Source organism: Hippocampus guttulatus, chromosome 6, assembly GCF_054856545.1.
Source record: "Hippocampus guttulatus isolate MCC_2025c chromosome 6, RoL_Hgut_1.0, whole genome shotgun sequence".
Lineage (NCBI taxonomy): Eukaryota > Metazoa > Chordata > Actinopteri > Syngnathiformes > Syngnathidae > Hippocampus > Hippocampus guttulatus.
The window spans coordinates 11920530-11948362 of record NC_141266.1 but is presented as its reverse complement, the minus strand read 5'-3'; the positions used below and the strand labels follow the sequence as shown (position 1 = coordinate 11948362).

The 27833-nt window shown below is 40.3% G+C and overlaps 2 protein-coding genes across 2 annotated transcripts; one reads left to right on the top strand and one right to left on the bottom strand.

Moving 5' to 3' along the window:
* Nucleotides 1-229: 229 nt before the first annotated feature.
* nrsn1 (neurensin 1) lies at nt 230-5129 on the top strand. The gene is made up of 6 exons (XM_086114491.1): nt 230-329; nt 1860-1978; nt 2077-2169; nt 2278-2396; nt 2695-2882; nt 2970-5129. Exons 2-6 carry the CDS (start codon nt 1880-1882, stop codon nt 3071-3073), a joined length of 603 nt encoding a protein of 200 aa, XP_085970617.1. The 5' UTR covers nt 230-329; nt 1860-1879; the 3' UTR covers nt 3074-5129.
* Nucleotides 5130-7518: 2389 nt separating this feature from the next.
* On the bottom strand, nt 7519-27470 carry LOC147203536 (uncharacterized). The gene is made up of 9 exons (XM_086113705.1): nt 27021-27470; nt 25407-25461; nt 23202-23278; nt 22823-22957; nt 22384-22533; nt 21043-21097; nt 20581-20758; nt 10337-10404; nt 7519-9753 (listed from the first exon to the last, which is right to left on the bottom strand). The coding sequence occupies exons 1-9, from the start codon at nt 27305-27307 to the stop codon at nt 8719-8721; spliced, it is 2040 nt and encodes a 679-aa protein (XP_085969831.1). The 5' UTR covers nt 27308-27470; the 3' UTR covers nt 7519-8718.
* Nucleotides 27471-27833: the final 363 nt, after the last annotated feature.

The following is a 27833-nucleotide window of genomic DNA, read 5'->3' as shown; positions in this document are numbered from 1 at the left end:
CCTTATTTATGCATCCCGTGTTGTTGAATTTTGAACGAGTATCAGTCCCATCCAGTCATTGCCTGGTTACTATATACGGCTCTGAATCACGATGTTGTCATGGGGCTGGCACATGCGCAGTAAAGATAGACTGGCTGATTCATCAACGGAGGGAGGGGGGAGAGAGCGAGGGAGACAGTGAGAGAGAGAGAGAGAGAGAGAGAGAGAGAGAGAGAGAGAGAGAGAGAGAGAGAGAGAGAGAGAGAGAGAGAGAGAGAGAGACTTTAGAGTGATGGGAGCGGGCTGAGCAAGCAGCAGCGAGTCATCGCTCTCCAAGCTGCTAATGACAGGTAATTTGCGTTTTCACTGTTTGAACTATTATTTTCGAAGCGACTTCCGTGTTTATTTGACCATTTCACTGTACTCTTGTTAACGACGTAGTCAACGCACGTGTGTTCATATAAAAACGAGTGCATGCCTGCGAAATCCTTGCCCAACAGGCATGCCGTTCACATCTGTTTAGTACGTATCTGTCGATGGAAAAGGTCCGTTTTACACTTGTGCGCTGTCACTACGTCGATTGATTTAAAAACCGCAGTAACACGAGCATGGTGATATAAAATGAAATAGAAGTTAATGTACACATATTTGGATATATCCAGCTCGGTAGAACGTCGAGCAGTTTACTCATGTTGCTAAATCAGTCAACCGAATGTCGTCAATACGATCGTTCTGAATTAAATTGAAGTGTAAAGTGTGCTCGATATATGTCTCATGGGAGTGGGGAGGACGCATGCTCGAGGTCTGTTCTCGGCTGGACGTCACATGTGACGCATGTGTGTTTTCATGCTGGGGTGATGGCGCTCAGCACCAAGGACAGCTCACAGTCAACGCTGGACGGCAGTGGAGGGAACTAAGTCATAATCGGAAGAAATAGTTCATTATTTTGCTCAATTCGATTTTTCCGGTGTCTGTACTTTACCTTAGTCTTTATTTTTCCAAGACTTTTTTCACGACGTTTTACTTTGAAAAGATCTACTTACAAAGAAAGATAAATCATCAATAGATAAAGTAAAACGAGTTTAAATCAACCAAAGTTGTAGACTTGATAGCGATCTTGGGATCTTATAAGACAGAAACAGGAGCAACATAGAGGAACGTGAACCTTGGTTTGATGTCTACAGCATATTTATGGTCCATTTCACTGGTGGGTCTCCTACGACTCGGGTGGCCAGCGTTTACAGTGAATGTATCGTCATTATCACTGAAGTTAGCCTTGTCAAGCCAGTTGTAACAACAGCAGTTGTTTGCACGCTAAGCAATGTGCCTCGAGGGTCAAAATCTAAATAAAATCACAAGTACGACTATACATGGATGTCAATGCCTTATTTCGCTTTTATTTTGAAGTTGGCCCTCACAAGCAATCGTTGTGGCAGCTGTGACTCCGAATTGAGCCTGTATAGCCTAAGCGCAGTTAAATTGACAGACTGAGCTCCAGTTTTCTTGTGCACAAAAGCACGGTGACAGACTCAAAGTGGAGCGCATTATTCAACTTGCAGTGCTCATGCGCACCAGCGCATCACTCATGTGCACCCCTAAACATGGAGCACATGACAGCACACTCCTGTTTAGGTTTAGAGAGTACTGCAAAGGTTTGTAGTAATGCAAGACTCTTTCGTCTATAAACGAGACTGCCCCATTGATATTCACTCATTCATACACATTTGCATACATAGCTTCAGCATTTTATATAACTTGATGTGTGTGTGTGTGTTGTGTTTATGAATGCATAAATGTATTCATATGCGAATGTGGATTATGCAGGTGCTGCAAAATTGCGTAGGTGGATTCATTCATGCATTACTCTCTGTTTGTTGAAGCAGGCAGACAGATGTGAAGGATGGCGTCTTGCTCTGAGATCTGTGGGTCGGAATATGGCGAGCAAGCCCAAGTCAGCGGGAATTGCCAGCGGTATGGCGTCCGCTCCTATTTACACCAGGTAGAAGAACGACAAACATCTATCCTCAAGAGAAAGTGTGAGAGATGAACAAAGGGCACTTAGGGTTAGAGATTAAAATAAATGTCTCTGCCATCCAGTTTTATGAGGAGTGCACAGCCTCCATCTGGGAACGTGATGAAGATTTTCAGATTCAGAGATCGCCTAGCAGGTGGAGCTCTTTACTCTGGAAGGTGAGATTTAACCATCACTTTGCTCAAGCTTAAACCTAACTGCTGTTACATTTCAACCAAACATGACATGTCAATATTTTATCTTTTTTTTTTTTTTTCCAATCTCAGGTCTGTCTCGCGTTTGGCACCTTGATCTTGTTTACGGGCCTGATTGTCATTGTCGTGGGGTATGCTACTCCAGCTAGGATTGAGGCATTTGGTGAAGAGGATCTTCTGTTTGTGGACAGGTATACCAAGCCTTGGGGAACAAATGCTCAAACGTTTTATGGCATTTGCGTTGTACTGGATCCTACATAAAACGGAATAGAGAGTTAATATGCAGCAATAGGTGTGCGCGGTATTGTATCTTGAAAGCAGCATGAATCTTATCGCTGAACTATGTGGACCTTCTGCAGCAAAATATGTAGAAAATAGTGATGTACTGAATCAATGAGATATGCTAAGCTTTTGCATGCCGGGAGGCATGTTGGCAGCTTGGACTCAGGATTTTCGGATGATATCTCAACATGTCTTGTTCTTCAACAGCCAGGCAGTCAGTTTCAACCGTGCGTTGGATATTTGCAAGCTGACTGGGGCTGTTCTGTTCTGTGTGGGCGGCACCTCAATGGCTGTGGGTCTCCTGCTGTCCGCCTTTGCCAAAAGCTACTCCAAAGAGGAATTATTTCTGCAGCAAAAGTTTAAGGAGCGGTTGGCTGATTTGCATTCAACAGTCGGTAAGGGTTAATCCTCCACCAAGAGACACACTACTGTTTAAAATGTGGTTGTGCCTAACAGTCAGCCTAACTATGCTTTTGTGACAGGTACCCCCATAATGAGAGCACCAACCCCAGGGGAGGGAAAGGTGCCAGTTACACTTTCTAAAGTTCAGAACATCCAGCCGGCAACCCCAAAGTCAGAAACCTGACAGCAGTCTTATGAAGGGGGATGATATGGTTTGTTTGCTGAGTGATGGGTATGCAGACTTTGAGTGACTTCACTGCGTGTATGTCCATTAATGCAGAGATGCCTAAAAGGTCATCTTACTTGACTGATATGGCCATCTCTTCTCACTGTTTGACACAAGATTACAAAGTTGACATTTCATGTGTATCAGCTTTTTACATGACAAAACACAAAAAGGTTGTGAGTGCTAACCATACACAGCCAGAGAGAAAGTAACCCAAGAACAAATCAATAGAACACAGCCACTGAACAAGTCAACATTTTTCTTTGAAATGGGTTTGCATCGTGTCTCCTGCCGGAGAGGGGCAGAGTAGCAGCAGGCATTTTTGATACTTAAGCGGCCATTTCACAACGGCCGAAGCACCAGAAACAAGAACCACTCATAAATGCATGACTTATTGTCTCATAAAATTACCAGCACTTTACTGTCTATGTTTGAGAAATAGCAACCGTGAGGCTATGTTAGATAATTGTGACCCACTGGGGCAAATTGGATGAGCTAAACAGAATAGACTTAAGAGTGTGACATTCTCCTCTGATATGTTTGACCTTCTTTTCTGGAGCAAAATCTTTGACAGGAACTAAAAGCAGAAGTCCTTGATGAAAGCTACACTGGATGGGTTCAAACTTCCACAAAGCAGTCTGTCAATTACAAAGAAAAGCACAGATTTTGACATTTCTCAGCTAGCATCATAACCATAGGTTATTTCTCCTTTAAAAACCATTTCTCACATATTCTATTGTTTTATTACAGCAAGGATTCTTAAACAGAGGATGGTCAATAACATTGCACCTGGATTGAATTATTTCTACACTTTAGTCTAAAGCACCCCTGAGGTCATACAATTCATAGTTCATCAATTTAGCCAAAACATAATTTGCCCCCCCCCCCCACAAAAAAAAATTAATATCATGCTTGGTTTATCAAGAATTGCAGTACACAGTTCAAGCTATTTTTACAGATCTCTTGAAAGCGGCTAGTTTTGGGCATGCTGTCTCATGAAAACGAGCCACTGCTCAACCTGCCCGACTGTATTGTGGTAGTTTGGCTTTTCGTTCCCTTGACGACCAGGGCCGAAGCCGTTTTGAGTTCCTAATTTGAATTTTTCTTTAAAGCAAAGCAACACAAGCGCTCTTTAATGTTTAAATCAAACACCGGTTATATTTCCACTCTAATTTACATTTATCAATCTGTGGTGCAAGCGCATTGCCCTGTGACGTCACAGACGAGCCAAACTGACTGTCTGAAGGGTTTGCCTGCAGACACGTTGGAAATAGTCAACTTACAATGTATTGAATTGGTTGTGCAATTTTACTTTTGATGGGTGGGTCGGCACCTTCATAGTTAATTGAATAGAGTTATACTGTATTATTATCACTTTGAATAATTTATTAAAACATATTTTTACACATAAATAAGAATCTTAGAATGTTACTTTAAAAATTGCCTGACCGGATTAAACCAGGAAAAGAATATTTATATTTCCATGATTTGTTTTTGGGGCGGGAAGGTTCCAAATCTGAAGAATGTAGAGATTGGCCAGCGTCCCGAAATATATTGTTTGTTCTCAGAGGTTCAACTGTGTTACTTGATGCAAGAACATAAATAAACATTATCTTGATGGGAGGGGCACCCACCCGGTTTAATGGTTATCCTGATTAATAGGAATAAAACAGTGGTGGTCACGAGACAATTCAAGTTTTGTGTTTTTAATTTCTGCATCACTGGTATAGGACCCTCCAACAAATTTACATCAGCATTGAAAATGTTCATGTAAGTCACCAATATCCTCTTCGTTTTCTTTTTCATCAGTTTGGTGATGGTGTTATGACATGTTTTTGTATTTTTTTTACCTCACAAACCACAAAACTACAGTATATGATCGATATTGTTAATTTTACCCAATGCCATGTAATCTGTAATCCTGTTCAGACCATAAAACAAGATGTGGAAAGGTTGCGTATGTATGTGGGTGATAATAAATATGGTCACGAGTAATCTCATGCTATAAACTCTATGTTTGGTATCATTTTTTTGTTTTTGCTGTCAAAAAGCTGAATTCCACATTTAAGATTATTTTTTTCTCTCAACAAAAACACAAGGTTTAATCTTTGTAACTTAATTTTACATTCAGTGTGTCTCCTGATGTAAATGCACAGGGATTATATTGCATAAAGAACAACTGAAGTCAATAACCAAAATGTAGTACAGTAGATCTATTTTCAAACATAATAAAGGTTAAATATGCTGGCCAGTGTTGTGCAAGACTGTATTCACATTTACATATGCATGGCTCATATATATATATATATATATCGTGATCATAGATAAAGGGCAGAGGAAAGCCGTTGTAGTGGATGTAGCGGTCCCAAGTGATGGAAACATCAGAAAGAAGGAACACGAGAAACTCGAGAAATACCAAGGGCTCAGAGAGGAGCTGGGGAGAGCCTGGAAGGTAAAGGTGACAGTCGTGCCTGTGGTGGTCGGAGCACTCGGGGCAGTGACCCCCAAACTAGATGAGTGGTTGCAACAGATCCCGGGAACAACATCGGACATCTCAGTCCAGAAATGTGCAGTGCTGGGAACAGCAAGGATACTGCGCAGAACCCTCAAGCTTCCTGGCCTCTGGTAGAGGACCCGAGCTGAATGAGGGACGGACACCACCCGAGGGGGGGTGAGACGAGGATTTTTTTTCTTTATATACATACAGTATAGACACACACACACACACGTATACATTGCTAACAATTAACAATTCTTTGCCTTTCTTCCGTACATGACATTCATCACTTGCCATTGATTTAATTTTCATCTGCAGTGCTCACAACATTCCAACTCTTGCAGCGAAATGGACCTGGATGTCCCTCTTTCATAATATGTGGCAGTTAAATATGACACTCATTCAACTATTGGTAACACACACGCTTTTCATTATATGGATACCTGGTCATCGTGAGTACAGAGCAATGAGGAGGCTCATAAACTTGTAAAACAGGGATCTAAGCTCCTCATCAAGGGCCCAGATTCGTTCATTATACTAGCTGTGTCTACGTTTTGCAAGACCGGTGTTATGGTTCGGTTTTTGTTTGGATTGTGTTTGGTTTTGTTTCTCCATGTGCATTTTTTCGTCTTCCTCTTTTGGGCTTTGTTTGTGTTTTGGATTTCATTTTTCCAATGTACCCCTGCAAGTGTTATATTTTTGTTTGTTTTTTGTGTTCATACATTTTGTTCAGTGCTCTCTGCTTCTCCTGCCTCGCCGCTTTTTGGTTCCACTACCATCACGCACACATGACAACTGGAGCATGAAACGCTGTCTATCAGCATGTAAAACACATACTGACTGCATAAGAAAGACGGAAAACATTGGCTGGCCTTCGATTCAGCCGTGCAACTGCATCCTGAGTTTCAGTAGAAATCAAGTGAATCTGGTAGTCCTTCCAGAACATTGTAATCTACAGAAACCAAACCAAAATTTGAAAATGAGACCCGTGGAATTAATTTCTTTCAAGCAAGTCATTAGGAGGGGGCCTGTGCTCCAGTAGACCTTTAAAATAACATGATGGACTGTTAGACTGAAGATTACAGTTTGGTTCATATTGGAAAAAAATAAAAAAATGACGAATTGGCGATGACAGACAGGTACCCAGGCCACTGGCAGATGATCAACAAAGAACATTTTGCAAAATGCCCTCCTCTCTGCCTTTTGTTTAAAAAAAAAAGTTTTATATATACACACACACACACACACATTTTATAAATACTGCTATAAACTCTATAACAAACAATATAAGTTCCCTTCATTAGTGCACAGTTTTTCACTGTAATCCATCAGCAGGGTAATTTATAAAGGCGATGTATCGGATGATAAGTGTGCTTTTTGAGGCCTCATTAACACAGCCACATGTGCACACACTGAAAGGAACCAGTGGACTAGATAGGACAGAATTAATGACAGATCTGGAAATAGCACCCTGAGGACCATCACCTTCAGCAGCCTTGACTGCCCCATCCTCTCCCCCTCCCCGCACCCAACACATCCACACACATCTGCTCACTGATGACTCACACATACCTGGAATCCGAGGCAGGATGGATGCCAAATAATAAGAAAACTTGCTGATGAAAGAAAATGAAGCCGTCACCCACATACATTCTAATATCTCAGTGGAGGTGAAGCTTGACATCTGAATGGGAGTCTCAAGCTTAATTATAAAATGAAGGGCATTAATTATCACTCCAATTCATGAATTTGGGGTTGGTTGCAAATTATTAGGAAATCCAGGAGTTGCAATGATATGATTTCCTTCAGAAAATGAATGCAAATTTACATATGCAAATGACCTTTTTTTAACATAACATTTTTGAATTATTGGCAGCAGCACCCTAAAATTATGACGTGAGTCAGATGATGATATGGCAACATTTTTTTAATCATTAATCGATGGCATATACATAAACAGTGAAAAGTTACAAGTAAAATGAAAGTTTGGTCCAAATTTGACTGCTTTTATATCTCATGATGCTGATCAGTTATGAAAACTGTTCGAATATGGTGCCATAAATCCAAATAATGGGTTTTTACTCATTTCATACATGATTTATGTGGGACCTTGAACCCTAAAAAATTCAGTTCCCCTTTGTATTTCTAGCTCAGAGCTGTCGTTATGTGCAGGAACTGATGCTCGGATCAGTGGAAATGTCTTCTGAGACGAACATTATGTTTGTGTTAGAAGACATTTCTATTATGACTTTTATGTTTGGAACAAAACAGTCCCATTGATTTAATGCAGTGAGTATACAATGACTTTATTAATGCTTTAAAAAATGTTTTTATCGTGGATCGCAACAGCAGATATTTTCACTTTAATAAAAGGTGAAATATTTCATAATAGTAAGACACTTAGCTTGCTGACCTAAGAATGGGAACATTATGTCCCTGGGATACACAGTTAATGAATGAATGGAGAACGCCATTTTAATCCCAGGTGGGCTTTTCCAATCAAGTCATAATAACAATGGTCACTGAGCAACTGCAGTCCATTGTGGTGAACAGGTTAAACATCCGACCAACCAGTAACTGCCAACCATCACCGTTTACCAAGGTTGTTCATAAATTCACTTTTGTCTGAAAACAGACACTGTGGTGTCAGGATTTTTCAAAAGAATACATTCAAATTAAATGATCAGTCGATACAATGAAGGCATATTTCATGATTCCATGTATCCTACTCTTACGGAGTTGTTAGATATCAGAGCTAAATGAATTTGAACCGCTTTCAGAATATACCAAGATTGTCATCAAGTACTGCATTCCTACCGTTATAATGTTGTTTTTTTTGGGGGGGGGGGTGTTTTGTCAAAAATCCCCTAAAATATTTAATATATTCATAAACTAACATTTGTGATTATTCCCCCATTGCCTTACTGGTTTTATCTTGATCGAGTGCAATACAGTATTTATTTTCAACCTCACTTAGTTTCACTTCATCTCTATTTGATATGGAATCTTGAGGTTCATATTTGGTCTTCCATCTTCAGCTCTGCTTCTTGGATATTGGAAATTCTATTGCTGTTTCTTTGGTCTATCAGACTACATCCTTCCTTGATCACTGCTTTTCATTCTCTTTCTGATCACTACCACTGTCTTTATTAACAGCACAGTCCTTGGTATCATTTCCCTCATTTTCACCTTCTTTGTTATCTCCATTTATGCTGTTTAAGTGCCCAGACGACATTACAGACTTTATCTCATCCGGAGTCTCATTGAGCATCTTATTCTCATTCTCTTGTACAGTTGCATCTTCACTTTCATATGGAATCTCACTCATACTCTCATTTGGAGCCTGATCTGCAATCCCTTCCCTACATTCTTTGGCAAGGACATCCTTATTCTCATTGGTATCTTCATCCTGATGCTCATTGGCAATCTCATCCTTACTCTCATCGACGTCTGCATCCTCATTCTCCTTTGGCAGCTTATCTGCAACATCCTGCTTCCTCTCTTTGCCAACCTTATCCTTAATCTCATTGGCATCCTCACCGTTACTCTCAACCGGATCGACAGCTTCATCCTTTCTTTCCTGAGTGCAGCCCTCGTTCTTTCTGTCATCTGAAACATTATCGGTTATCTCATCCCTACAGTTACTGGCAACGCCATCCTTCCCCTCATTAGACACATCGGCGTTCTTCTCCTTTGGTTTGTCTGAAATCTCATCCTTGTTCTCATCTAAAGCATCCTTTCTGACATTTGCTGCCACATCGCTCACGCCTGCACTCGTTTTCATACTCTCATCTGCAACATCCTCCTGACTATGACCTGAGGCCTGCCCACTCTCAGCTGCCGTCGCCCTCTTCTCATCCGAGGCCCTCTTAGTGTCATATATTACCCCATCCTTCACTTCTTTTACCTCTTCTGACTGCTCTCCAGACACCGCAGTTGTTTCTCCCTCATTTTCATTCTTTCCTGCTTCATTTGCCTCTCTGGCACCTCCGTTTGTGAGACTATTTTTCTCCTTATCTACCTTTTCGTCTGGGATAACTGGAGTATCCTCTTCAGAGGTATTTTTAGCAGAGGCCTCTTGCTTCTCTTCGGCCTTTTCTCCGGTCCCCTCTGGTGATTTGACGTCATCTGATGCAAGGTCCTTCAACACAACAGAAATGGTTTAGCGCTCTCCATAACTAACAATCTTATAATGTATGGTTAACTATCAAATATCTACAGGCCAAGACACAAGCACGCAAGTCAACACTGACAAAATAGTGTTCCAAATTCTATAGTGTCATATGGGGCAATCGTGTCACGTAAGGAGCGGAATTAGGAACCAGGAGCGAACATGACACGAAAGTTGAGGAGTAATCTCAAGTAGTCTTAATCTAGGATAATACAAAGTAACTACGGAGAGCAGTGATGGGTGCAGAAGACATGGAAGAGAGCTGACACTCTGGTAGAAAGCTCGACGTACTGACAACCTGTCACTGAGTAATCCAAATTCATATACCGTGAGACATCAAGCCTCGACGACAGAATAAAGATACAAAGCACAAAAGAGCCACAGCAAATGCAATGAAACGAAAACAATAAGGAGGAACAAACAGACAAAACAATATAAATCGCTGAGGTGAGACTCAATGCACTGATAAGAAAACACCTTCAGTCATTCTTAAACCCAAACACGCTGACGGCTGTCTGGTACCATGGTAAGAGACAAGACTACAAAACGGTACCTCTTCAGTTGACTGGTCTGAGGATTTAACAGCAGCATTTCCATCGTCAGTTTTTGAATCCAAGTCATCTGGGGAGAAAGATGTAAGAGGACAAAAAAAAAAGATTAAAGGTGGACCCAACTTGGACACAAAATGTCCTCATTTCATACAGTAGTTTTCTTTGCCATACAAAAAGTAAACAAGAAATCAACATTCAATGATTGATATAAAAATGATCTATTTATATATAAATACATAACATGGGGTAGGACTCGATAAGTTTTTTACTTCTTTGAACATAATAATTGTGTTGTATGATGACTGATTTCTCTTTCCTTTTTATTATTTTACTTGCCTTACTTTCTGTCAATTTATTACTGTATATGTTTTTATGTTCAATAAACAAACAAACAAACAATTAAACATTTGACCAATCCAATCAGTGATTTTTAGTAGTTTAATATTTACCTGAATGTACTTTTTTTTCCGGTTAAAGTGTTCCTTAAAACCTAATACCCTGAGTTGTTAATGGAATTACTGTTGTCTATTAATGGTCTGTATTTCAAAATATATAGTCCATAGGCTTCAGTCCATTTCAAGTGTCCACCAGTTCTGAACATGATCTCCCTTCCATTTAAACTCAACATTTTCAGTATTTCTCAGGTCCTGTAATCGACTCATTAAAAACGGGCGCTTTTAGGTTTGCACAAACACGGCACAAGAGGGACACCTGCTGGTCTTAAATAACAAACCTCTCCCTCCCCCCAGCTGGGCTTCATGCACGTAAACAACTTGTCCAGACAATGGAACTGTTCAAGAGCGAGCCGGAAACATCTTTAAAAGCTCACAGGGGAAAGATCACGATGGGTAAATTGAAGGTCGAAGGAAAATGAAAGAAAGAAAGGTCACGTCATCTTCACCATTGTCATCATTGGCTTCACTAATCCTTCAATCAAGCATAGTATGTTATTCCCGTCATGTTAAAGCAACAATCGTTGATAATTTCATCTTAATACATCACATTCAAATCATACTGATGGTGAAATGACTTTGGAAATAAGGACAAGTGTCAATTATTTTTGCCACTTTGCTGGCCAGCCACGGCAACATTTAGGCTGTCGAGCCTCGAATAACAAGTGGAAAAAGAAATTGCCATATGAATGATCAGACAAAATCCTTTCCGTTACTTTTTTGTATTTTTGATGAATATCATTTCATTCCCACTGCCTTTTGTCTCTTGCTATTATTGAAATTGTGCTTGTGGATTTCCTTGAGCTCTTTCGGTCACCAGAAGAAGAAAAGTCTGATTGCGAACAATGTGCAGCATTCAAAAAATGACTCCTACTGCACACAGCTGCCAAATTTGTCCTGCCAGATTGAATAAAGACGTCATATTGTAACATAGCAGCAGCAAGACAATGCATTTTCATTTGAAGCAGCCTTTGCAAGGCTGCTTTGTTGGAGTGCAAAATGTAAACAGAATTTACAGCTTAAGAGGGAACGTGTGCAGAAATTCAACTTATTTATGTGCTCAACACCGTAATGATACACTCTTGTGCTCATGTATCTTTTTTTCTCCCGCGTAAAAGCATGTTGTCTCGTACACACGATGTCAACACAGACAGAGGACCAATTTTGTTTTTCATCAGTATGAGATTTCGTTGGTTGATGCTTGAGTGTAAAGCCATTCACTTCTTACAGATTCAATCATTTGCTTAAAACACCGACGCTGTTTTTATCCCCCCAAAAAAGCCCTTCCTAAAAGAAAAAAGATTCAATATTCTTGTGCGAAAAAAAAGGCTTGAAACGACGTAGTGTAACCTCAAATGTCAAACACCTCTCCAATGTTGTCGAATTTGGAATTGCAAAGTCCGTTCCATGTTTTATTGTCTCAGCATTTTCCTTCTTAAAAAGATTTATTTCGATTTCTTTTTTTTTTGTTCGGTGTATGCCAGTTCAAGGAGAAATAAATGAAGTTACTTCCCCATACAGATTATGTGTGACCTTATGCCCCACTGTCCATTTTGCTTTTACGAGCAGTGATGCAACTATATTGTAAAAAATAAAAGCCAATTCTACATTTATCGCTAAAGCTCCGTAGTTAACACACCGTCTTGATGTAGCACTTGATGGACCTAAATCAGTTTCAATATATTTCTTATTTACGCCCAGTTGAATTCCTCCGGCAAGCAAGTAGCTGTGTTACGGTTTTGTGTAAAACAACATGAGCACCAACTCTGAATGGCAATTAAGAAATGTTGCCACTCAGCAAATGAGGCTCCATTCACTGACCGTAGTCCTGTTAAAACATTTCATGACAGCCTGGCCAGAATCCACGAGAAACTCTCTGCTTGTTTATGGCAATTTGACACGCTGAGGGAAAAAAAAAAAAACCCCCAAAACAAAAGAAGTCCATCTGCTGGATACTTATTCTGATGGATTTGCTGCACCATCTGTGATAGTCTCTCTCAAACACACCTAATGGCTGTTGAATTTTATTCCATGAGGAGTACTTCATAGTATTGTATTAGGAAGTACATAACAAAATGAGTACATTCAGTACATCTCTCAATTTAGGGTTCGGCTGTCTTAAAGTGTATGCTGTATCATTCTTCCGACAATTGGTTGCATTATCTTACATTACTAATATTGGGTCATTACGTGCTAGAATAATCCCATAAACAGAAAAGCAAGATCATGAAATGATGAAGAAATGACATAGGACAAATGTCATATTCTTAACTCCAAGTTAAATTAAACATGATGTTTTATGCATGATCGTGTGAGGTTAAAACGTATGGCTTCAGTGTGTTTCTTCGGCGGCAGGATTACAAAACAACGAGCCTAGTGACTTCCACCACATATGGAAGAGGCAAACTGCACACAGGAAGGCCGGACCCGGAATCGAACGCTGCACCTCTACACTGTGAGGCCAACGCACTAACCACTCGCCCACCTGGCCGCCATCCCTATTATTATTATTATAATTATTATTATTGCGACCCTTATGAGGATAAGAGGTTTGGATAATGGATGGGTGATAATTAGAATGAAACCTGATGTGCTAGAGAAAATAAGGGCAGATTTGGAATCAGCACAATAAATTAGTCTAGAAAAGTTTACTTGGATCGCAACGGGAAAAAATAATTTGTTGACCAGTGTTATTCAACGTGACTCCCTGGTACAGAAGATCTTCAATAGTAATGCATTCCGTACAAGCCTACAAGGTGTGTCAAAAAAGTATCAGGACTAATTTCACAAAACAAATGTTTCAGATTCAAGTTATACCCTTCGAAGCAATCCTCCAGGGCTCTAACACACCTTCCTCGCCTTCTGTGCCACACCTTCATACCCTCCGAGAAGTATTCTTGTAAGATCCTTCACAGTGCCATTCTAATGGCCATTGGCCATCTTGATGTCATTCCGACCTTCAAATTGGGTCCCTTTATTCACCCCCGTGATCTTGGGAAAGAGATTAAGTGAGTAGAGAGGCTGCTCAAGCGCCATATTGATGGTGTGATGTTCTTCTCAGCCAGGAATTGTCAGATGCTCAGAGTTATTGTGAGCAGGTGTGGTGTCATGGTGAAAAAGCCATGGGTTGTCCTGCCACAACTCTCGTTTCTTCTCACCCACTGAACAAAGCAAATCCGAGCCAGTATTGAAAGGGAAAACCCATCGTCAAGTTTGAAATGTATCTTTTGTGACACCAGTCGTGAAACTTTTCTGACACACCTCGTGTGAGACCGAACCATTCTGCTCCAGTATTGAGCTCATATGTGTGATGTAAACGTTTGATTTCTGTAAATGCAACATTATGCCTTTAAGATTAGACATAAAAGCTATGTGAGCATTCGGCGCATCTCCCTTGCAAATTTCGATACGTCTCTGTGAGCTGTGCAAAGCAGCTTGGATTTAAAATACAATGACAGACATGAGGAAAATGTGTGTCTGTAAAAGTGTCAGACCTTACACACTGCATGTCACAGTTATTTATATGTCGCCGCCGAAACACTTGTTAACAGATTAATGTGGCAGATTAGTGCTGACACCCTGCACTTTAATCCCCTAATCCTGCATCAAAGGGTCATAAAGAACCTTTTCCTGCTGCAGTAAAAAAAGGGGAGATGAGAGGCCCCAAATAAAGGAGGCGATATGGAAAGACCGCCATGTAAAAAAGCGTGCGCACGTGCACACACACACACACATACACACACACGTATATAATACACACAAATAACACATTGCTCACACAATCCCCCAAAATGATCTGTGCAACAGGAAAAAAAAATCATTTAAATATTGCCATTCCTCATCCTTTAGCTTCCGAGCCTATTTTTGACACAGCCACATTATATTTGTCTGTGTGCACATGCCTCCTGTCTACCAGCGCTGTTTTGGTCTGACAGGCATTATAGATGCATATGCTAACATGGGTAATTCCCCTTGGCAGCATTGCCTTCTATGCCACTAAAGGCTCTGGGTTGATCTGGTTGGATGACTTGCGCGCGCGCGCGCGCGCGCACGCACACGCACACACAAATGCATTCTCTCGATGAACAGCCTTTCCTTGCATGCACTTTCTAATAATATTTAATAATGACGTACATGAAAACGTAAATTTGGATTTGGGGGCGGGGGGGCACGTGTCTATGAAGTCTGAATTATGCATGCCTTCAGAATGCCCTCAAGAGCTCAGTTGGGTAATCACAGGACTAACTCTGCATGGTGGGGGCGGGGGGCATTTGTGAGTGATTGGGGCTGCAAAGGTGATCTCCAATTGCCCATGCCACATGTGCAGCTGACTACACCAGCTGCAAGGGAAGATCTTGCAATTTACCAACAGAATTCGCGTGAACCCCAGCGAGTCAATTTCTACTTCTGCTATGTCAAGCAATGTTTGCGCTTTGACCGCCTTGATTTTAAAGGGAATGAGGGGAGCTGCTTCAATTTCCCTGGAGTCGTGTGCATTCAAAACCGCAAAGGCACATAACAGCGTAAACGCCTTCTTTCACATGAGCGAGTCTAGGAAATATCAAAAGAAAACCCTGCCCATGCTCAAAAGCCAAACACATACATTTGTAGAAAAACTGAACAATAAAATTGCTAATTGAGAAAAAATTGGATCACAAAAAGTGGGATATTGTAATTTGTGAATATCACACTACAATGCAAAGCTTCCACAAAGAACAAACTGAACGAAAATCTTGCTATTTTCAAGTTTGCATGTGGACAACAGCCCAGTTTCTAAATTGGTGAAATTGCTGTAATGTTTTCATCTGGAAATGGCCTTTGACTTGCCTTCATACTTTGATATCCGTCCTTGACTGGGAAAGTAAATAACATAAGTGGATGTAATGGTGCTCCATCATGTGACATTCGGCAAATTGAATTTGCTCCTGCTGCATTAAAAAGATGGAGCCCCGTACATGCATGAAAAGGAGGCAGTGGGCTTTTCAACATGAGGTTTTGTGTGAATGAATACCCTTAAGGCTTCAATGCTGGCCCTGACTTACCTAGCTGTATTTGAAAATCACTCTACACTTTCACCACTACCTCCAAAAGGTCTGACACAAAGGGGCTGTAGTATTCCCAAAGAAAGAATAAAAGAAAAAAAAAGATTCTGCTGAAAAGAAGACCTTGGATGATGAGTTACTGGGTCTCAAGCCGCTCACCTCCTTCCATTACAAAGTAGACATATCTTCACTATTAATGTGCAGTATGTTACCTGTTATTTATTTATTAGTTAGTATTGCAGTTATTTATGAACCACAACATTTGAACACAGGGGCAAAACTAAAGAAGTACCTGTTTGTACAACCAATGCATAAACAGTAACTCGATGGTAACAATGGTGCCTGTGTGAGGTAAACAAGTTGGGAAGTGTCTTTGCTTGCCAGATGTCCAGATGATTATGGGACAGTGCCCCACAAGACTACCAACTGCTATCAGGCTGCTGAATAAAAAATAGCAACAATAATATTTAATAATTGAATGATGTGGAAAACAACTGTAAATAGCACTGCGATTTATCCATTTTGTATTTATATTGCACTTAATTGGACGGTGTTTGTTTGTTTTTTCTTCTTCTTTCTGCCTACATTCTTGCTGCTGGAGGCTGTAAATTTCCCCAGTGTGGGAAAAGTAAAGGATATCTTATCTTATCTTATCTTAAGACCAGATCCATCTGATGGCACAGTCGTGGAAAAGTATTGAATTGGTTGCTCAATACAGAGTAGCGATTAAATCACAAAATGATACTGTTAATAAATCCACGTTTTCCAATACTTCAAATGGACAAATTTTCCAAATGTGTATTTTGGGGAGTTCTCACCATGCTCCTACCGACTCCTGCTGTCTATTACGCGAAGCTTTCTGCCGCTAACTGCCAATGATTACAGCATGGGATAAGTGATTGATTTCAGGAAAAAACAATCAGACAGCGAGCTCTATTTTGAGAGACACTGCATTTGCGACGGCGCGCACATGCTGGAGCACAATGTTAGTTCGCATTTGACAATTTGGTAGGCCGACCTCTGCCGTGGTGGGCATGCTGACACATTATCGGGAGTGTTGCTAGAGATGCAGCTGGCAGAGTGACAATTAGGTGGCTGAAAATGGCATCACAGTATTTAAGGGCTCAGGTAATGACGGTCACAGCTCATCTGTTTTCTGGGTTTGGTCATGTGACACTGAACCCTTAGGCCAGTGGTGTCAAACTGATTTTTAGTCGCGGGCCACTTCGGAGTTACGACTTCCCTCGGAGGGCCAGTGAAAAATCTCAACACTATTTATTACCCATGACAATTTGACATTTCGTTACAGATTTCAGCAAGAATCATGATAATTGACACACAGGATTTGCTCCCGCGGGCCACATAAAATGATGTGGGGGGGCAGATCTGGCCCCCAGGCCTTGACTTTGACACCTGCCTTAGGCCCTGTGATGTAATTTTCACAGCAAGTGGCAAAATGGCCGCCCCCTGAGTCGGATAAAAACGGGTGGATTCGCTGCTTTATTTATATTCCACACAGACATTATTAATCGGAATACTGTGTTTACGCTGGTGGGGCCATATACGGCATATTATTGTCAGCATTTTGACTTGACTTCCTCTTTCAGTTTGTCAAATCCAGCACTGCTGTCTTCTGTTTGAAACTAGCATTTGTATTTGGATGAGACAGGAGCCCAGCCCTGTACCTCTGTTCCTAAAATCACCCATTTTTCCATGTGTGGTCATGAGTCATAAATCTACAGTTTGTGTTCTGTTCAGTTTGCAATATTGGCTCAAACTGTCGCCATATGGGGTCGTTGTAGGACATTAACAATATATAAATCATCAAAATTGTTTTTAATCCATCATTTTCAGGTCAAATTAAAATATATTGCTCTCTTGCTGGCGGGTGACCTGAATTTTGAGCCATATGTGTCAGGTTCAGAGCAGACTTAAAAAAAATCCATCAAGTTTACAGTCCAATGAACAGTGGGCAGAGTGCTTGAAACCATCTCATCTTTCGTCTACCACATCATGTCCATATCTGAGGATCTCTTCTTCGAGTAACAGGCTTTTTTGTTGATTTCCAGAGCTGCAATTTGGTCCCAGCAAGGGGCACAGGCAAGTTTATTTCTGCTTTGATGACTCTAAATTGAGAGATTAACCAAATGATAGGCAATTTTCCAAAGCTCTTACCATCTCCCGGCCTTTAATATGTCCATGCATTTTTATCCCCTCCCTCCCCAAAGCTCACATCTCCAACTATTCACCATATTTCATTGCACATGGCGTATTTTTTCGCCTCACTCTATTTTACTTATCTTCTATACCTTCTTTTAACGGACGCCTTTATGCTCACCTTTCATAACAGCTCACATAGCCTCACTTGTTATGCAATCGTTCTCTTTTTTTTTGCTCTGCTGTCATCTTTAATTAAGTTTGATTCAACCATACTGGTCACATTTTGGTGGTGGGGGGTGGGAGAGTAGGGGAACACATCAAGACTTCGTTTCTATTCATGGAATAACAGCATCAGCAGTTTGGTTGTCTCCAGATCAAAAATGAAAGTTGTTATTGAGACAGAGAGAGAGAAAGAAAGAGACTCCATGACCTTTGCTGCATGAGTTGTTGCACTACCACTACCCTTTTCCTTGGGTTGGCTGTCACTTGCATCTGTGTTCACTCTAATGAAGCAGAAAAGTCTGAAGCTTTCCACATTTTTCCTTATTCCCTTGGTTCCCACCAGATGACAGACAGTGAAAAATGGCCACACGCACAAAAAGTGACCTCTCTGTCAGTATAGTCATAAGTTTCCTGGCTGCTTATTTCTTATTTATCATCTTTCAGATTTCTATATTTGAATCACTCCTTGACGGTATAATGGCCTTTTGGTTTGTTTTGTTGCATCAGTCACTCGTGTACATTTGCTGGGGGGGGGGGGGGGGGGGTTCTGCTTAATTTTTTACATCTGGAGCTTAGGTCCCATTTTTTAAAGCAAATATAGCATAATCTGAAAAGCTTTTAATTGCTATAGATGTTTATATTTTTATTATTATTATTATTTATATATGCTGTTTGGTGTACATTGACAGCATTGCTTGTGACGTTCAATGACAGTAAAAGGACAGGCGGGGGAATATGTTATGCATGTATGCTTGAGGTCAAAGAATGACCGTTGAAAAAAATGGAAAAAGGAACATCTGTAAATGACACAAAAGAATGTGTCCATTGTCCAGTCTTGTTTCCTGAGATGTCTGTCTCTTAATGTAATCTGTGGCCAATGTCAGCCAAAAGGAAATGAACACGGTGATCTGCACTTACGTTAATTTACAGGAGGTCAAACAATAGCATGTGCAAAAACGTTTTGGGGCACATTTAAATGTTTGACACAAGCGTGGATCATGACAAATGCAGAAATTCTGAACAAAGGAGCACACTCTGATCATCAAAAGCCTGGTGAAAAATGAAAACACGCCTGAATCTATGATAAACCACTGGGTGATGTTTGGTGACTCCTACTGCAATGGAGGTCACTTAAGGTCAGCCAAAGCCTGTCAAGTCCCCTTATCTGTAAAGCGATGAGCTTGCTTTAACCGGAAATTGTGGGCCTATTTACGAGACCATAGCAAAGTGAAGGTGACGTAATGTGTTTCTTGTAAGTGTTTAATCTCATCATTGTCCACTTTCACCATCTGCCGCGGCGCAACTGCGCCTCTTAGTGGCCGTGTAAGGAGGCAGCAGGTTACATAAGATTGCATGTGGCTGGCATTACGTCATTCTACTGAAAGTCGAGTGAACAATGGTTGTATGGAGAGACGTTTGAGCATTGATTCCAAATCCTTGATATCCAGCTTGAGGTCCAATGTGCAATCGTTGTCCATACTAAACCAAGACATTTCATTTCTTACTTGTCTTTCCACTTTTGGCCGACTGACACTTAACTTTAAAGGGAAAAAGGAAATTGAATAAATGCACAAACGGTTTTCCATATGCTCCTTGGATGCAATTACACACTAACTGAGTGCGACGACATGCAACTGGTCGGACATTTGTCATTTATGACGTTTCTGCACACTAGTAGGACAACTTTGGCATGGGACAGTCGTACAGTATTTACATTTTACTTTAAGGCAAAACATTTGCTCTAGTTGACCACTGCGTGCAACTATACTGACATACAATTCTACAAGCTAAAATGTCACACGAGTAGTACTTGTGGCATGTGGATGTCAAGCAGTGCACATTTTTACCTCACAAGTAACACGTACCTGTTTACCGGTACTGCTACTTCGCCAAAGTTATCTTGTGTGTAGCAATGTCACTGGTTAATATATTGTAAAATAGTGGCTCTACTACTGTGCCGTACTTGCTCTACTCGTGTGCTGAATTTTCCTACTAGTGAGGATAAAGAGCGTACAAATGTAAGGACCTTAAGATGTATATCAAGGATATTGAAGAAAAGTTCAAACTGCTTTGCATCGTGGTTGTGCCAAATGTTGATATCAAGAGTATAATCAGTCTTTTTTTTTTATCATGCATGTGGAAGACAGTAAGTAGCCTTGTGACTTTAGATGACTTGATATACAGAAAACCTCAGGTTACAAGCACATTCAGCAAGAATCACTCGCGTCCTATATTAGTAAATGGATGAATGAATGATAATTTTAATTTAATTAAACATAGTGCAATATGTTGATGTATTGGCAAGCTCTAGCTGACAGTTCTGTGTATGTGTGTGTGTGTGATTTAGTATTAGGTGTTTGATTGTATTACCATTGTCACAGAGGGTTATGCTCTGTCCGCTCCTCTTCAACCTAAGAGAGAGAAGTCTGGCCTGAGAGATTTCTCTGACAATGGAGGACAGGTGATCTCTGTGACTGCCATTTATGCTTAGAGGTGAGGCCTTTGACTCGCCATCTCCGCTGTCAGTGCTCCGGACCACTGATTTTCTCTGGAGGGATATTAAATCAGGATTACATGAACTGTGAGGGGTGAAACACTGAATAATAGGACAATGAAAAATGCCAAATATAATGAGATTGCATATGTTGTGCCGGACTAACATTAAAGTTAAAAAAGTAAATGCACATTTCATTTTAGCTGTGAGAGGAAGAATCTAATCTCAAATTGTATTCTAGTTATGTTGCAAGTTTTGTGTTTGTTTTGCAAATTATTTGTTCTGTGTCAAGTTCAAATCACTTAGAATTAGTGACATAAAAAGCATGTGTTTCTTACGTTTCGATTTTGCTTTGGGGATCTGTAGATTGGCGGCAGAGTTCCTGTTTTCATGCTGGAAACAAAAATAATAATAATTTGAGCGCTTGTATTATTATTATTACCGGTATTATTCGTAGTAGTCGCAGCAATAGTAGCAGTAGTCATAGTACTCGTAGTAGTAGTAAAGTTCAAAAGGAGCTGCCAAACTACAGTAAAGAGTACACACAGAAGAAAAAACAATATACAAATACAGTGGTACCTCTACTTCGGTTCTGGAAGAAATTTCTTAATTAGAAAATTTTGTAAGTAGATATGCGTTTTCCATGTAAATGCCCTCTTCCATTCCAAGCCCCCCCCCCCCCCAAATTCAGACATAGATGTTTTTTAAAGCATAAAAATGCATCAAAATATGTAACAAATGCATGTTACAATTAGATGATTGCATGAGAGTTGTGCATAATGTAGAAAAACAACGAACAGGGTAAAGAATAAAAATTATGGCCATTTAACTTTAACTGTATCCTCATCGTTTTTCGCCCTCCATAGTTCATGTTCTCTCTCAGAAGTTTTTTATTTATTTATTTATTTTGCCTTGCGTTTAGTAAAAAAACTGATCCTAGGACGTTTACTTTTGCCAGCTTTTAACAATCCTTCGAAAATGTACAAGGCAAACATCAGCAGCGTGAGCAATCGCCCGACTGGTGAATACTTTTTCTGGGTGATTCACATTTACGTAATACTATCGGAACCCCTCAAGGAGTGAATGACTCGGACACTGCATAGATAAACATCTATCTGTCTATCGACACTCACAGACACATATGGTAGAGGTCCCTCTTAGCCAATAGAATGCCAGGAAGATGCTCGGTAATAGCCAATGGCAGAGCAGCTATAAGTATGTTGCGTTCAGGAAACTCTGCGCTACGAGTAGCAGCCCATACTGTATTTTCACCTTTCGCATCTTGAAATTTCTTTCGTAACAAGAGGCAATCCTGCTGTGGCATTTCGGAACTTGGAAATTTCGTATGAAGAGACGTTCGCAAGTAGTGGTAGCACTGTACCTGTATTTCCAAAGTACACAGTAGGTCTGGTGGCCCACGTATTCAAAATATTACAGCAGCATGAATTAAGTACAACTAAGGAAAACAACTAGTATCATTTCAGAAGCTCTGGTTTTACATGCAGAAAAGGCTATGACCTATTGGACAACCAACAATTGTGGAAACGTAACAACATGATCCTAAAAGTAAAAAGTAAAATAAAAGTAAAGAAAAAAAAAAGAAAGATAAAATTGTCACTTTCAGTTTGGCTGTAGGCTTGAAATACAGTGTGTGCATTATAGTGTCATATAGTGCTTACCCATTGACCCTCCGCCCCCCTCGAGGTTTGCTGAACAGCAGGTCAGTGTAGGAGAGCTTCTTAAATCTCTCTCTGCCCACGGCCACATAGAGCTGACCGCTCTCCAACTGAGTGCCATCAGTCACCTGCTGGCCTTCATGAGTGTAAAGACTAGCACAATAAGAGAGAATGAGTCAAATCGAGTCCTCTTTTACTACAATTACTGTTGGACGAGTTCAATACATGATACAAACTAGTGCAGTCATCCATAAGGATAATGTTATGTCGGTTAGTAAACTGAAAAAAAAAAGCACCACAAGACTTTTGTCCATGTGTCTATAAATGATTCCTCAACACAAGGCAGGTGCCATCAGTCAGGAATCTGCTCATCTTGAATAATAAGGTAGCTGGACTGTTAATTGTTTGTCAAAACATAATCCGTACCCAATTCCTGTAATACCTTCTCACACCGCCAAGGACTCTCAAACCCATCTTCTCTGTGATCATCTCAAGTATTCTCTCAAACTGGCTCAGCATCCTCTGGTGAATGAGGAGCCTTATTGCAGGATCCATCGTGTCACCATTTGCCACCACACTAAGTACAAAAGTATGAGCATGGCACAGAAATTACGCATTGAAATGTGGGTTACTCAAGAGTTCACATGTCCTATATTCGCAGATTTTGAAATGAGAGCAAGTTTGTTCCAGTTACATTCCATGCAGTAGCAATTGCTACGATAATGAAATGGCACATTCATAAAGTAGAAGTAATGTACAAACAATGCATTGAGTGGCACAGCAATGGTGTGACATATTGCATGAGGGGTACCTGCACTCACAATATTGGACATGGCTCCTTAATTGGTTTCAAGAACCTAGCAGACACAGAAAGTCGATTTGGTGGAAGTGGTTTGGTCTGGAGAGAAAAGAGAAAATAAAACACAATATTATCTATATATCTATATATATATATAGATATATACAGTAGATATATACATACACACAGTATATTACAAAAACTAAACTTTTGGTTGCTTTGTGGAGACAACAGTTACATATGTGGTGACCACATCATCTGCAAGGAGAGATCTTGCAATTTACCTGTATGCTTCCACATTATTTTAACTATTTTTTTTATAGATAAATATATATTTTATAGCTTCATAATATTGAATGTTGGCCACTCTGCATCCATTGCAGCCTGGTCTTCCTGCAAGGGGGATTTCCCCCATCTGCAGCCCCTTCTCAAGGCTTCAATTTTTTCTCCAGATGTTTGTTTTTTTCCTTGCCCTGCCGGGTGTTGATATTAGAGGATATCATTAATATTTGTCAGGGCTTTATAAATACATTAGACTGAAAGATCGAACAGAAAGCGTAGATTGGCCTGATTGCCATAGTCATGAACCTCAAAAAATATCACAGCTGGTGCACTGGAGACATGTATTTTTTATTTAGGTTTGTTTTTCAGACAAAGAGAAAAAAAAAAGTTTTATTTCAACACCAAGAAGACTTGCTTCATCCCAATAACAGAGTCCCCCAAAAGGGGGAAGGGAAACCTGTAAGACTCTTCTCAGTTCACTAAATTCATTGCATGTGTAAATGTTTCAGCAAAAACATTCCGAAAGTAAAATTACGAGTAAAAAAATGTAAATTATGCATTTAAGACAATGATGTGGGTATGTATATTCATATTGACTATGATTTCATGTATATTATGAGAGGAGAAAGCTCCTTTGTTCAACTTATGGATGCCATTACTTATTATAACATATTGCAAATAATCGTTTCCCCCCCCCCCCCCCAAAAACATTGTACATGATCTGAGGTTTAAAGGCCTATAAGATGCTCTCTGAACAAAATGGTGTTTCTTTATAACAAGTAATAATAAGAAACACAGCAGTCAGTTATTCGGTCAGTTAAGAGTTCTTACCACTGATTGACACAATCAGCCATGTAAAATGGGGGTGGGGGGATTTGTGGTACTTGGATAGAAGATTGCCACATTCATTTTAGCAGGTAATCAATTCACCAAAAGTACCGGTACTCAAGGTCCTGTGCCAAAAGACATCTTGCATACAGGAGAAAAGACTAAAGCAGTCCAAAACAAGAGCCTGTTTTGACCCAGCACTGTATTGCACATTCAAGTTGGACAGCTGTTGAATTTATTATCTAAATATTAATTTGAAGTGGAACACTCTGGACGTTATGCATGTAACCAGCAATATCAAGCAAGACCTTAATGACCGCCAAACGATCTCAACTGCATTTGGTCATGATGAAGAGAAGAAGAATGTGCGATGTACAAACATATATGTCACGTTTTGCATGATGGTAGTTGGAGGACCCCAAAAAGGAGGGAGGAGCAGGGTGGATTGAACAAAATGTATTGACAAAAAATACAAACAGGAGTACACTGGAAAAAAAACTAACTGAAGTACTCGAACAAAGTCCTGAAAACCACAAGGAACCAAAGTAACAAGAACCTATGCCAAAAACAAAACATGACAGGAGAACAAAGACACTCACAATGACCCGAAGAAGACTATCAGAACCCAGGGAACTAAATACAAGCAAAGTGACGAGACGGGAAACACCTAGACAAGACACATAGGGTTGAGGGAGCTGATTGGTTAAACACAAGGGACCCGCATGACGAGAACCGGTAAGGAGAAAAAGGCCACACGAGGGAACACAACCAAATGCAACCTAAACGTAACAATATACCGCTACACTGAAGTTGTGTGATGTAACATTTCAACAACAACGGATGTCATCATTTACAATTTATCATGACAGGGCAGTGTGTTTTCAATGTTTCCGATATCAAATCCTTCATATGCTTGGTGTCACTGGTTTAAACCAAGCATGGCTGATCCGCACATTGCATAAAAGGAACAGTAGTCATTTATAAAGTGATTTGAAGCTTGTGCTCTTGCCAGACTTCCCATATGGAGGAGGAAAGTGGTTGTGTTGACCAATTAAGAATCAATCTTTGATTAAACAATCCCAACAAATATGATACCAGTCTTTTTTTTTTTGCTTACCTGCAGTGGAAGCGACTGTAACATCCTTCTCTTTCTCAAGCCAATCTGCAAATAACTGCAGACAAGAGATAGACAGTATACAGTGAATAAATGTAATCTGTGATTTTCTTGACTCATTACTGTCAAATACAGTGCGTTTTGTTTTACTATATACCAAAGACTGATCAATAAAGGGAGGGGGTATTCTGTAAATTATGTCACGGAATATCGAAAAAAGTGGAGCGATTATCACAAAATGCAATATTTTCTTAGTTTTCCTTTCAGAATCAATAGGGCAAATGGTAAATAATAAATGGAGTGTATTTACATAGCACTTAATTGACAACACGAAGTGCCCAATACGCTTTACAGAGACTTACATTCACACACATTTATACACCAATGGCTGACTGCTGCCATGCAAGACACTGCCAGGACCACTGGGAGCACTTTAGGATTCAGTGTCTTGCCCAAGGACATCCTTAATGAAACTGATAGTATCAGTAAAATAAAACATTATCACTGTAAGGTCAGATGTTTTTGATACGCAGTTGCAAAAAAAAAAAAAGAAGTATGTGAATCCTTTGAATTCTACATAAATTGGTCACGAAATGTCACACCAGCAGTGGGTGGGATCGTGCCACTGTGCTTGAACTGATGACTCAAAAAGGGGGAAAAAAAGAAGCTCATACCAATGATGGAACGTTTTAGCAGTTCTGAAACTACAGTATGACTTTTCAAAACCACGGTATACCTTGAAACCGGCAACAGGCCTGTGACTACAAGTTGGACCTCACAGCATTTCATGTAGCTGTTGAGAATATAAGTGTGTGGGCACTAACACACATTCTTCATGGACTGTTATGAAAGAAAAGTGTACATCAGGGGTGTCAAACTCATTTATGACACGCACCACATTGTAGTCAGGAGTTTCCCTCGGAGGACCATTATGACTGTGAAACTGCATAAATGTTTAATCACCTCCTCGTATTATTACATATAAAGTACACAATTAATAGATTTTGAAATCAAAAGTCAAGGAGAGTAGTTTGTTCCCCTGTTGTTCAAGTTTCTGTAATAATGTACAGGAAGAAAATGCTTGCAATAGCTCAACATGCCTATTTATTACATGACAACTTGAAATTTTGGTACAGATTTTAGCAAGTGTCATGGAAGTTGACCTGGTTGATTTGCTTTCGCGGGCCACAAAATGATCCGGTGGGCCAGATCTGGCCCCCGGGCCTTGGGTTTGACACATTTGGTGTACATGGTATTTACAACAAAATGCTTCCATAGTGAGCCGATGCAACGCGCCCTCCACAACCACAAATCTCATTACCTATAGCAAGAGCTTTCTCATTTTTAAACCATAGTGATGCACACAATTATCCTGATCCAACTTGTCCAAAGCTGTGATTTAGCATGGCTGGAAAAGTCGCAGCAAAACATCCCTTTTACAAGAATTTCTAACAAATGTCAGTATGCGAAATGGATGGCAAGTTCCATCATTTGTTAGGCTAAATATGATGAAGGCTGTTCGGGATTTCGCCATTCAGTGACATACTGTACATTGTATAGCATTTCAACAACAAAAAAATGATAATATAGGGGCTAAAATGAATGCATGTTACTTACTCTAACTTTTTAAATCTTTCTCTTCCAGCGGCGACGTACTGCTCCCCACTCCGCAGGTTGTCCAGACAGTCCACTTTGTGTCCTCCACGCGGAGTGTAGACGTTCCTCACGGCTCCAAAAGGCGCCTGGATGCCACCCGTAAGCTCCCTCAAAAAAGTCTCGAAGTTGCAGACTTTCCTCTGGTTAATCACGATTCTACGGGCTTCGAAATATGGGTCACCATTGCGGAACATGAAGATATTCTTCACCACCGGTTGGGACAGAAAGCTCGGTTTTTCCGAGCCCATTCTTGTGCGTAAAAGTATTTTCCCCCCGCAATTTTTTTTTCAAAATACGAGGTTTCTTAAGAAGAGGAAACGATACGGTTAAACCATGTGTTTAGAAAGATTTTAAAATGGCGCATTTTATAATCTCCAGCTGCCACAACAATATAAAGTTCAACCACGAAGCGCGGAGTGTCTTTTCATATAGAAGAATAGAATGTGGTGTTGTCGTGCGCAAAGCCGCGTTTTGCAGGGTGCTGCGCCAAGGAGCCACACCGACCTCTACTTGAGGGCTGCCTCTCATGAGAGCTCATCTATTGGGATGTATCTATGGGAACACATTACATTTCCAGACCGCAATCAACAGTTACTTTGAGCTGAACGCTAATTTCAAAATGCGCAGGAAACAAGAATAAGTGGATGCAAAAAAAGAAAAACAAAACAAACAAAAAAAAGCATGTGATATGTAGCTTGCGACCAACGCTGCAGCATCGAAAGTTAATTAGGCATCAAGAGACCCAGCGTGTGGAAGCCCTGTGGTTGCCATTGA